Raw genomic sequence first — 12278 nt, 5'->3', positions numbered from 1 at the left:
GCTTTGATGTTTGAGATTTGTTGTAAAGGAGCGACTTTTCGCGGAGGGTACGTGTTGACTCGTTTGGTATGTGAGAGAATTTGAAGGATAGAAGGAATACGAGGGAAGAGATGTTGATTGGTGCACCAGAGAGCGTGAATACGAGGGAATCCACATCTGATAGCCCATTCTCCAATGCTCTCACGAGGTTGTCAAAGTAGTTTCTAGTCACACTGTAGCAACAAAAACGGATGTAAGAAAGTCAAAACGCATGTCTATGTGCACACATAGGTGCTACTTCTGGAAGTCACAACAGAGGCTATTAAGAAAAGTGTCTATGTAAACTATATTGCAGCTGAAGTAGAGAGGGCCACCGGTCTTTTAATAAAAGGAGAGATGTGTTTGTGATGGAAAAACAGCTCCAAGAATTATTGTTTCCCACTAATACTCTATGAACTTAAATAAATAAACAAGTAACGGTCCAACAGCCTTATAACAACCAACCAATGCCATATGCACTGGAAGATCATATTCTTGGTAAGTCCACTGTCCAGGTTTGACTTTCGAATCAACAATCTTTTTAGCATAAAAATCCAATCAAAAGAACTAGTGAGAATGCTTTTGGCTCGAATCAGCTTTTAAGTTAACAATAAACTGCAGAGTCAATATTATTCCATAAAGTAAACTTTGAAAGCTTGACAATAAAGAGCAGGATTAGAAATAGGAATGCTATGCTCGGGATGAGTCATGAGCTTCGCGTAACTTTTTACATAATATATGAAGCCAAAAAGAAGATTCCGCAGGAATATTACATACACTAATTTATCCGGAAGAAGCTGCTCATTGGTAACATATCATGCTCTCTCCAGAAACGATAAAGCGCATTTTTTGGCGAAAGGAATGTAATCACCAATTCCAATATTAGTATTTTCATGTGCTATTCAGAATAAAAATGGGCAGGCATTCGCCTATATGACAGAATGCCTATCCCCCCTCCTTTATGAGACTTTTTTTTTAATCGTAGCCTATTTCCCATTTCATAGATGGATATCTAGGGACTCAAGTCTAAATAAAATTGACTGTACACAATTGTAATTTGTACCAAACATATTTTACTCGACTAATTATGAAAATTGAATCGACAAGAAGATACCCGGTAAGTCCAAACTAACTTGGTGCGGAAGTCATTAAAATTACTAGAAGGATTCTCATCACTAAGGAACTGGTGAAGTTCCTTCTCTGCACAATGATGAAGCCTTTCCAATCCGAACTCCGCCTCACCTGGTAAAGAAACCATTTCATGTAAGTAAATAGGAAAACAAGAAGGACATGCATGGCCATTGTCTATCCACAACCCTACTCTCCAATACAAACCTTGCAAATACTCAAAAAATTGTTTCTTAGCATGATCATATTCTCGGTAGATAAGAACCATATGCATATGTCCACTTGAGCACTCGCCTACACTCAACTATCTCGCAAACATCAAAGGAGCCTAATTTAGTTTCACGAAGCGAGTCGATAATAAATCAAAACACTCCATCGATTTTAACCTATATAACAATGCTGTATTTACATTCCAAACTAAAAATCACATAAATCATATTTAAGTTGAATTAAGTAATAAAACCATTTGCCCGTGCCTCTATGATGAACTTCGACCGTGACTCCGCCGGCATTGTGTGTCACTAAGCTTATTGAGCCGACAAGAAGAAAAGACAAAACCTTATTTAATCAATAGCAAAGGGTCGGAAGCATCAAGAAGCACAACATAATTAAACCGGATGAATAGAAAAGCCATGCATCTTGCTTCCTATCACAAGAAAACAAAGATCAATTTGTTAATTTAACATCATAAGCAGTTTATCGCAACTCAACCCGCCCGGTTGCCACTTAGCATCAACACATTTACCCAAAGATAGATTCTTCGACACAACCGCAATCCTTAGTGTACTCAATACGCATTCTTGTCGACTAAAATGTTAGCCCAAGTACAGAGAGTCAAACACATACGAAACAAAGATCTTCCTGGTCTTGTAGCACTCCTTAATACAGCAATGTGAACCTAAGATCTATTTCTGCAGAAGTTACAACCAGAATACATTTGTCACAAAGACTCTTAAGTAATATTATTAATTAATAGAAAATTTGGCTGTTAGTGATGCAAAATGCTGTGAAATTAAATAACTGATATGGAGTACTATTGATTTAGTAAGCGCTTCATCCTCTTCCTCCAATTTCCTTTTGTGTCACGGCAACAATTGAAAATGTTGCCGCAAGAAAACAAAAACCATATACACACAGCAATCGCGAATCAAAGTATGTTCTACTCCAGAGAGAACAAAATACTGATGAAGAAAACGTCATAAAGAAAGTTTCCTCTTGATGCTGCATGTAAAAACTGAGAAAAGAAGGACAAGTTGAGCATCGCTGATTCAATTCACCCTAAAAATAGATACATATTCACGTGACAGGATATATGCTGACTGCTGAGTAGTTATGATGAATTCGCTTGTAACTGCAGAAAAGCTTTCCTTGTGTCCTACAAGCGAAATGTAATCCTGTATTCTGATTGGTCTGCCTATTAAATACGCTATATCTATATTACAAGACCACACCCCAAATTGAAATTATTACTGATGATGTACCAATAAAACCTCCCTATTTTCACGCTCTCTGGTGCACCAATCAACATCTCTTCCCTCGTATTCCTTCTATCCTTCAAATTCTCTCACATACCAAACGAGTCAACACGTACCCTCCGCGAAAAGTCGCTCCTTTACAACAAATCTCAAACATCAAAGCAACGAGCTCTCCTTCATTCTTCAGATAGATCCCAGGACTACCCCCAAACAGTAAGACAAAGACAAAGAAGATCAGAGCCCAGAAATCCTCTCCATTTCCACTACCCACTAGAACGACCAAAACAGAGGCAGCCGGAAAAATCGCTCCTTTACAACATATCTCAAACTTCAAAACAACAAGCTCTCCTTCATCCGACAGATAGATCCCAGGAATACCCCTATACAGCAAAACAAAAGAAGAGTAGAGCCCAGAAATCCTCTCCATTTCCACTACCCGCTAGACCGACCAAAACAGAGGCGGCCGGGAAAAAGCCCCACGAATCAAATCGACACGAGAGGGACCAACTCACCAGTTCCGATCAAGGACCTCGTCGGCCCTGTACGAAGTGAAGCGGGGATTGTCGTCGCAGATCTAGGGCTTCTCGGGAGAGACGGCTTTGACCATAGCGGAGAGAGCGCGGCCCTCGTCGGAGAAAGCCCAGCCTCAGGAGAGAGCGCGATTCGGGAAGAAAGAGGTCGGGAGGAGGAGGCCGTCGAGTAGAGAGAGGGGCCGTAGTCGGGAGGGAGAGTCGCCGTCGTCGGAGAGCGAAGAGGCCGTGGAGTAGAGAGAGAGGCCGTCGTCAGGAGGGAGCGTCGCCGTCGTCGAAGAGAGCACGGCCGTCGTCGGGAGGGAGCGTCGCCGTCGTCGAAGAGAGTGCGGCCGCCGTCGGAGAGCGAAGAGGCCGGCGAGTAGAGAGACAGGCCGTCGTCGGCAGGGAGCGTCGCCGTCGTCGGGTCAGGAAAGAGGGGATAGAGTGAGAAAGAGAGGAGAGAGAGGAGAAGGAGCAAAGAGGAGAGAGAATGCCCGCGCGTTGGTTTGAATTGGAACGACGTGGGAGAGAGAGAAGAGGAGGAGAGACAGCCAGGCAAGGGGCCCACACTTCCACGTGGCGCCGCGTGAGTGGTCCGGGACCACGCTGACGTGGAGGTCCGTGGTCCCGGACCACCCAATATTTTCTCAATCAAAAGGGAAGTGAAGTGAAATTGCGATACATGTCACGCGGGCCCACCTCATATTGATTTCTTTTCTCCTCTCTCTTCTCCCTTTACTCTTTTCTCCTCTCTCTCTCTCTTCCTTGTACCACACCTTCTTCACCCATCATCTTCTCTATTTTTGTGTCCGCCATGGCTAGAGCCCCAGCCCGAGCCCAAACCCAAGCTCGAGACTCATGGCATTGGCTACTTTGACCATGGAGCTCAACTTTGAATCCGGAGCTTGAGGTAGCCTTGGCAGCTGGAATTACGAGCTAAGCCTCAAGCTCGTGGCAATGCTCTCATGGCCATGGTGGCCCGAGCTTTAAATTCTTGTCCATGGCTATTAGTGATAATACTAGTAAAATCACTTAGGATGGGATGGATAGGTAATAAAAAGTTTCAAAAATAAATTTGATGTGGAATAAAATATTTAAAACTTTAATGCCGATTAAGAGACATACTTATAATAAATGTTTAGAATTTGTTATGTGACGGAACAGATTTTTGATATAATCTATAATAGTGCAATTGACTTAAATAAAGAGATAAGAGAATTGAGAATTGTACACAAATTTTATAGTAGTTCAACTTAAACCAAACATATATTTATTCTCCAACGCTAACAACCTACTGACTAGATTCTACTAGATAATCAATGAAAATGTTATAGTTAAGTCGTGCCACTTGTACCCAAGCGCTTCTCCCTAAGCTGATCGGACTCACTATTTTACACCAAAGCACGCACTTATAACACTATTAACACTTCTTAAAAGATTATACAATTTAAGCTCACGAAAAACAGGTGTATATGATTGAAGTTCGCTTTGATTTTGGAATTCTAGATTCTATATTTCGTCTCTTACTTGCTCATCGGTCCTTGGTTTCCTTAAATACTTATTTATTTTCAAACTAGCCATTGGATAGTATCCAAAGGATCGTCTTCCAATATTCCCATTGGAAAAAACTATATCAAGAAGATTTAGTAACCGTTGAGTAATAGAAACAAATCCCCAATTGATTTCAATTATCCATACAAATAGAATCTTAGTTTCCATAGGTAGAGCTTCTCCATTTGGAAAGTTCTTGTCTTCAAGATCTAATTGTCAATTAATTAGATTGAGTCAATTAAATCTATCTTGATATAGAATCCAAATAAATCACTAATCGTTATACGTTTTTGGCTTGTGTCACATTTTGTCAAGTTATTCTATTCTAAAATTGCTTCGTTCTAAACCCACTACATTATAAACTTACTTTGTTATGAATTTGTCACATTTTGAATATGTCATGGTCAATACTTGTGTTGTTCTGAACCTATTTCATTCAAGACTTATTTTGTTTGAAATAGATTTTATAATCTAGACATAATTCTTAATATTTTCATTCTTAAAGTCTATGTATTTTAATTCTTCCAAGTATAATATTTGGCAACATCATTTACACATTCTATCATTTGTATAACGGCTTGTGCATCTTTTACCTAGTTACTCAATCATTAAACACGTTAGTAGCTTTTGATTTATTTTATCATCTTCAATATATCATAAGGGATTTTGTTAATAGCTAGATATTTGAGCTTGAGCCTAAAGATGCTAGCTTGAACTCGAACTAGCAACAGCCATGGCGGCTTGAGCATGAGGTTGTGATCAAGGTTGCGATATCTCAAGCTTATTGCCATGGCCACCTAAGTTTTGACATATTGCCAGCATGGTGTCACTTGAGCTCAAGCTTACAAAAGCCATGGTTATTGAAGCTTCGAGTGTGTGATTATGGATGCTCCATGGGAAAAAAAAACAATGAAGAAGACGAGGAAAAAGTAACAAGGGAAAAGAGAGGAGAGAGGAAATTTAATGGAAGGTGGGCCCGTGCATTTCACAGTCCTTCCAATTTAGTGTGCTGGCACATCATTTTAACATTTTCCATGCCATAGATTGTTTCTTTTTGAGATCGATTGCATTTCATATGGTTGTTTTTTATTAGATTGCCAAAACAATAACCTTGTCCTAATTATTAGCTCAGGTGAAATCATCATCACTTTGGTTAAATTCCGCGCTACAATTACAACAAATTAACTTTGCAAAAAAGAACATTACATGATTTATAAATGAGAAAAAGTATCAAAAAAGTCATAAACCTATCGTACTAATACTAATTCAATCATAAAATTTTTAATTAGACTAGTTTAGTCTTCAACATTTTCACATTAGTACAAATTCAGCTCATCCGATTAATTTTGATTTGTTAACACTGACGTGGATGTTGGTTGGTTAGCCAATTTTTTTGGTAAGTAAAAAAAATAAATATTGGTTGGTTCGCCAATATTAATGTGGCAATTATTAAATACTTTTTTTATTAATTATTTTCTTGTTCCTTTTCTTTTTCTTTTTCCTCTTCTTTCTCCTTGGACTTCTTCTCCCCATACTGGACGGCGAGGGTTGTAGGCAAGGTCATTTCAACTAGATCTGGGCAAGGCGGCCTTCACCGTCGGTAAGGCCATGGCGAGGTTTCCCTCCCCCAAATCAGGGCGAAGCCGTGTTGCCTGCGGCCCTAGGCGAGGTTGGGTGAGGGCTATTGGCAAGGGCTTAGTGGCCCTTACTGAAGTCTCGTCGGCCAGAGCAGGGAGAAGAAGCCCAAGGAGGAAGAAGAGAAAAAACAATAGGGAAAAAAACAAAATTAATTAAAAAAAATCAAAAAATCATTTAAAAATTACCACATTAGTGTTGACTAGACAGCCGATGCCAACTGGCCAAAATTGACTAGATGGACTGAATTAGTACTAATATGAAAAAATTTAGGACTAAATTGGTACAAATTAAAAGATTTATGATTGAATTGGTATAAATATAATAAATTTAGGACTTTTTTTTGTACTTTTCCCTTTATAAATCATATAGATTAAGCTCATATTAACTGTATATCATGTGGAAATCATCTCATAGGACTTTCACAATCAATAGTTGACATGATATTGATATACACTATCTACATATCATATAATAACTTTTCTCGACAGTTGAACTTTGTGACACACATAGGATTGATTTAGATGCAATGACCCTTGCCTAGTTGGGGTGAAGGCCTAACGCCCTCGCTTATGGTAAGCGAGAGGGCAAAGGCCCTCTCCTAGACTTTGCTAGGCCATAATTAGGAAAAAGAAAAGGAAGGAAATAAAAGAAAAAAAAAAGAAATTGTCCATGTCCGTATTAATTGTGCCACGTAGGATAACTAGCATGCATTTTAGTGATTTCTGGGCAAAATAGGCAGGAGGACTACATTGACAAATCATAAAAAAATTTAGGATTCAATTGACATGATTAAAAAGTTTAATATTGAATTAGCATAAATATACTAGATTAAAAACCTTTTTGGTACGTTTCTGAATTTAATAGCTTTATAGTTGTAATATCTCATGGTCATTTCAAAAGTTTGTTCTTCCCCTCTTCTAATTTTGAGTGAACAAGTGATACGTATCTATTTACCAATGAAAAGTAAAAGAGTGTTATGAGTGGAAATTGTGGACTATTCACAGGGTCAATGTCCAAATAGATGATACTAAGAGAGGAAAGGAGCAAACTCAGGGACGGAGAGAAAGATACCTGACATGCTCACCGTAATAATGATGTTCTGGAGACAATCATTCATAGCGCAGAAATCCATTTGTGGATTTGACTCATTCAATTTTCTTGGCGCACGATGCATGTGAAAGGCTGACAATCCAAATCGATAGGTCATTTTCTTAACGGGGTGATCCAAGTTATAATTTTTGTTCGAATATTGCTGAGTTGGCAGAAAATGCCGTAGCACGAAACACGTGACGTGGAGTTAACAGAAGTATCATAATGAGCCGATTTCTAAAAATTGAGATACTCAATTGAAAATATATATATAGAAAAAGTTCAAACATATTGTATAATTTCATCACCCCTATTATCTATTTTCCGATCAAATTAATTGCACAGAGCGTAATAATATCGATCCCTGACTGAAATCTCATTACAATATTGGAGATCCGTGCACGCACACAAGTTATCGTTCTCATTCTCTTGCTACTACTATTACTTGTTTCCCAACATTGCGGCCGCTGAAGAGTCCAACCAGTGCCGATGGTCCGTTCTCAAGCCCCTCGGCCACGTCTTCAATGTACACTATCTTTCCTTCCCTGATGTGAGGCAGCACAAAGTCCAGGAACTTGGAGTACTGGTCGAAGTAATCAAACACCGCGAATCCCTCGATCCGGACTCTGCCGTAGACGATATGCATCAAGTTGGTGACGCCCTCAGGCGGGTCGCGGTTGTACTGTGATATCATACCGCATGCGGCTATCCTGCCTCTAGCTCTCATGTTGAGGAGCACCGCGTCAAGCATCTTGCCCCCGACGTTCTCAAAATAAATATCAATACCTTGGGGAAAATATCTGTCGAGAGCGCGAACATGCAAATTGTCATGAAATCTCTGTATTCTCTTTTATGTTAACCTCAATGTCACATCTTAGTTTTCAAGGACATGCCTCTGCATAAAGTTTTTGGAAATTTTGGGTAACAAGCCAGCAGCAAAAGCAGACGTTGATTCTACATTAAGTTTTTGGACATGTCTGTTCCTACTTACTAACCTCTTTAAAGCTGCATTGAGATCGTGCTCCTCTTTATAGTTGAATGCTTCGTCGAAACCGAACTTGCTCTTCAACAAATCAACCTGTGCGTGGATTACCAAAAGAGAGCAGCACGAGTGAGAGGTACACGTTTTGCTTATAGTGGGACTCACCTCTATAGCTTGGAACTAGAGAATGCAAAACAGCTTCAGATGAATTCTTAAATTTAGGCCCACCAAACTCGCAAGTCTCATACACAGTTTGGAACATGATAAAATCGCAAACCTTCTCTTTGCTTCCAGCAGTGCCGACGACATAACATCCCACCAACTTTGCAAATTGTCCCACGAGCTGTCCAACTGCACCGGACGCTGCCGATACAAAGACGCACTCTCCTTTCTTAGGGGAACACACCTCGTAGAAGCCGAAATAGGCGGTCATCCCCGGCATACCTAAAGAAACGATACACAACAAATCAGCTAATCGATGCACAGCTGATCAGCATTGTTCTTCACCAACAAACAAGTGGAGAATGTCACCAAGAATGCCAGTGTAGTAAGAAAGAGGCACATCTGTGTGCTCGATTTTGAAGAGGCCTTGAGGATCGGCGATGAGGCTGTACTCTTCCCATCCTGTCGTGCCCCAAACCAAATCACCCACTTTGAATTCTGGGCTCCCTGAGTCCACAATCTTGGCCACTCCAAACCCGGTTATAGGCTGCATTTAACATCGTCCTGAGTTCTCTATAAATATAATTCGAGGGTTGGCTATATTTTCCAACACGAGCTGCAAGACCATTTATAAGTGCTCAAGATTCTTTATCATCTCATGGACTCACTAGTCCAATGTGGAGCTCAGAGTAAGATTGATCGATCATTCTTTTAGAGTACATTTCTTTTTAATTACATCTGTTCTCTGTCAATGGTCTTTGAGCTTGACACAGCCTTATTATCTAACATGTACCTATTTTCCTCGTTTATCTTCTTTTTTGCCCCCTTTCTGTTTTCTTTGGCTATCCATCTTTATTGCATTCACAGAAAAGCGTGCAAGAGATAGAGGGAGTGACGCGGGACCTATGTTTTCGAAGATTGTGACTTTTGTTTTATTTCCTTATATTTTCTATCTTTAGGAATAATGTTAGAACACTCGGTGAGTTGTTTCAACTTCAGTAATCCATTTAGATATGTAAGATTTATTAGGATAGAATTTCTTATCGTTTACTTATTTTTCATTTTGTACTTGGAGTTTCGTAAGGATTAATTGGACTAGCTGAATAAAGGGTTAGTAATTATTTGTTCTTTTCCCTAGAATATTCCCCTTAAGGGATTTTGCACCTTTGGGCATGTTAGTGAATTGATTTATCCGGGAGAAGTACCAAACCTACTACGTTAATACTAATTCGATCCTAAATCTTTTGTATATGTGTTAATTGAGTCTACTTAACAAATTTTGACTAGAATATAGTACAATTAACACTAATGTAAACAAATTTTAATAACAAATTGACTTTTTTTTTTTGAATTTTTAATTACTTTCCTTTCATTTTCTTTTTCAACCCTCACTTGCACCTGAAAGACGGCCCAAACTCCTCACTTGATGTCGATGAGGGTGTCGAGGCCGTCGCCCCTCGTTGGAGCCCTTGCATGTGGCTTGTAAAAAATAATTTAAATAAATTAAAATATTATTAAAAATTATTCATATTAAGGCTGATGATATTTGTGTCAATGTTTTTAAGTTAAAATTGACTAAATAAATTTAATTGATAAAATGTGAAAATATATAAAATTTATTAATACAATTAAAAAATTTAAAATCGAATTAATAAAAGTATAATAAATTTAATTTTTTTGTTGATAATTTTCCCTAAAAATTATTAAACATTCAAGTTTAATTATCAAGAATTAATTGAGCCGACGTGTAGCTCAATTAAGTTGACTCCTAAATATTTTTTGAGTGGAGGAGCTCGACTTGACTTGAGTCAAGCACGCCCCTTCATCCGGTCAAACCAAACTAGCGGGAGCGGGTTCGGATGCACCGAATTCATTCAAAGATAGCTCTCCCAGACAAAAAAAAAAGAAAAAGAAAGAAAAAAGTGGGACGAGTTAAAGGGATAATAAGCTTAAAGATATTCCTAAGAGAGAGACAATCATTTTGAAGACGACTTGCAGTTTATAGAAGACTAAAGGATGGAGATCGCTTACGGAGCCAGGAGTGTAAGCAGAGAAGATGCTGCCGGGAAGGGTGGGGCTCATGAGGAGACGCATGTAAGGATCGCAGGACAAGTAGAGATTCTTCACCACCACCGCTTTGGATCCATGAGGAACTTGGAGCTTCATCTCCTCCCTCCTCACTTCCATGTCATCTTCTCTGGGAAACCCACTCACGAACTCTCTCAGTATCACTTGCTTGTTGCTGACCGTCACCCCCTCCACTTCTTCACCGCTGCGCTTCTCCATTCTCCTTACCTCGCGCTCTCTGTCTCGCTTTCTCTGTCTCCCTCTCTCTCTCTCTCTCTCTCTGCAGGAACTTTCTGATGATTGTGTTCCTGCGTTCGGGTTGCGAGATATATAGGACCGAGGAATGTGTGGTCTGGTTTTAGCAAAACCCAAAAAAAAAAGAAAAAAAAATTGAATGTGTGGTCTGTATTAATGTTCTGGTCGAAACCGTCCTTCTGCACGTTCATGTCTTGCCACGTGTGGGCTGACAAAACCTATTCCACAATTGATGCGTTCGACTCTCTTAAATTCTTTAATTGCGGTTTTTGTTGACATATGCAATGAGCTAAAGACTTACGATTGCGAAGCAAGGAAAATTATAGAGATGTCATTATTTTTATTCAATGCTCATTTGATTAATTAAGATAGTTTTTTTCACTCATTTAAATATCACATCGAGTAAAATGAATTATTTGAGTGTTAATTTCGACAAATCATCATATGTAGATTTTTATTATATTTTTTTGAATTTTCTTATTTTTCTTTTCCTTATTATTATTATTTTTAAAATGAATGAGAGTTACTAAGACTCTTTCCAGCAACCAACAAGGTCACGATGGCCTCACCAAGACCCTAATGGTCAAGGTGGGTGAGGCTGCAATGGGCTAGCCCAAGGCCTTTGTGGTCGAGGGTTTCGTGGCCAACAAGGTTGGTGACCCTCACCAACCCTAAAAAACAAAGGAAAAAAAAAAAGTAAATTTAAAAATAATACAAAAAAGATTTAAAATATCAAAAAATTAACAAAAAACTTGTCCACATTGGCGTCGACAAAAAGCCATGTAAGACAGCAAACTATCATGTCAGATTTTCTGACGAGATAAATTGTCGATGGCACTCAAATAATCGATTTTTCCAATTTATAACATTTAAATGAGTGAAAAAAAAAGTTTTGGCGACTTAAGAGTGCGTTTGGTAACGTTTCGTTTAAAAATTGTTTAAAACAAAAAAAAAAAAGTGTTTCTGTTCCAGGGAACAATTTTTGAACAAAAAAACGCGTTTGGTAAATCCGTTTTAGAAATATAAAAAGAACAGAAACACGTTTGGTAAGTTTGTATAATTTTTTTATTTCTTTTATTTTTTAATATTTTTATTTTTATTTTTTATTTTCTTTCTTATTTTTCTTATTTATTTTTCCTTTTTTTCTTTTTCTTTTTTCTTTTTCCTTTTTCCTTTTTCCTTTTTCCTTCTTTTGGCCGGTCGTCAGGCCGCCGCCTCGGCCATGGCGGCGATCGGCCGACGAGGGCCGCGACCTCGCCCGGCCACGGCGAGGCTCGCCGCCGGGCGAGCTCGGCCTCGCCGGATCTGGGCGAGATCGAGCTCGCCCAGCCAAGCGCGAGGTCGGCCTCGCCGCGCCGTGCCGACGGTGACCCAGAGCCACACCGTCGTCTCCCTCCACCG

At 39.2% G+C, this 12278-nt stretch overlaps 1 protein-coding gene across 2 annotated transcripts; it reads right to left on the bottom strand.

Moving 5' to 3' along the window:
- Window positions 1–7655: 7655 nt before the first annotated feature.
- LOC104456168 (2-alkenal reductase (NADP(+)-dependent)-like) lies at window positions 7656–10934 on the bottom strand. 2 transcript variants are annotated; one of them, XM_039299083.1, is made up of 5 exons: window positions 10587–10934; window positions 8925–9102; window positions 8671–8837; window positions 8407–8489; window positions 7656–8211 (listed from the first exon to the last, which is right to left on the bottom strand). In XM_039299083.1, the coding sequence occupies exons 1-5, from the start codon at window positions 10839–10841 to the stop codon at window positions 7833–7835; spliced, it is 1062 nt and encodes a 353-aa protein (XP_039155017.1). In that variant the 5' UTR covers window positions 10842–10934; the 3' UTR covers window positions 7656–7832. The 2 variants fall into 2 exon arrangements, with proteins under 2 accessions (XP_039155017.1, XP_039155018.1); XM_039299084.1 differs by having other exon boundaries at window positions 8191–8306.
- Window positions 10935–12278: the final 1344 nt, after the last annotated feature.

The sequence above is a fragment of the Eucalyptus grandis genome, chromosome 8, assembly GCF_016545825.1.
Source record: "Eucalyptus grandis isolate ANBG69807.140 chromosome 8, ASM1654582v1, whole genome shotgun sequence".
In the NCBI taxonomy this organism is placed as follows: Eukaryota; Viridiplantae; Streptophyta; class Magnoliopsida; order Myrtales; family Myrtaceae; genus Eucalyptus; species Eucalyptus grandis.
Note: the sequence above shows the minus strand (reverse complement) of the source record. Positions and strands in the feature narration are given on the sequence as shown.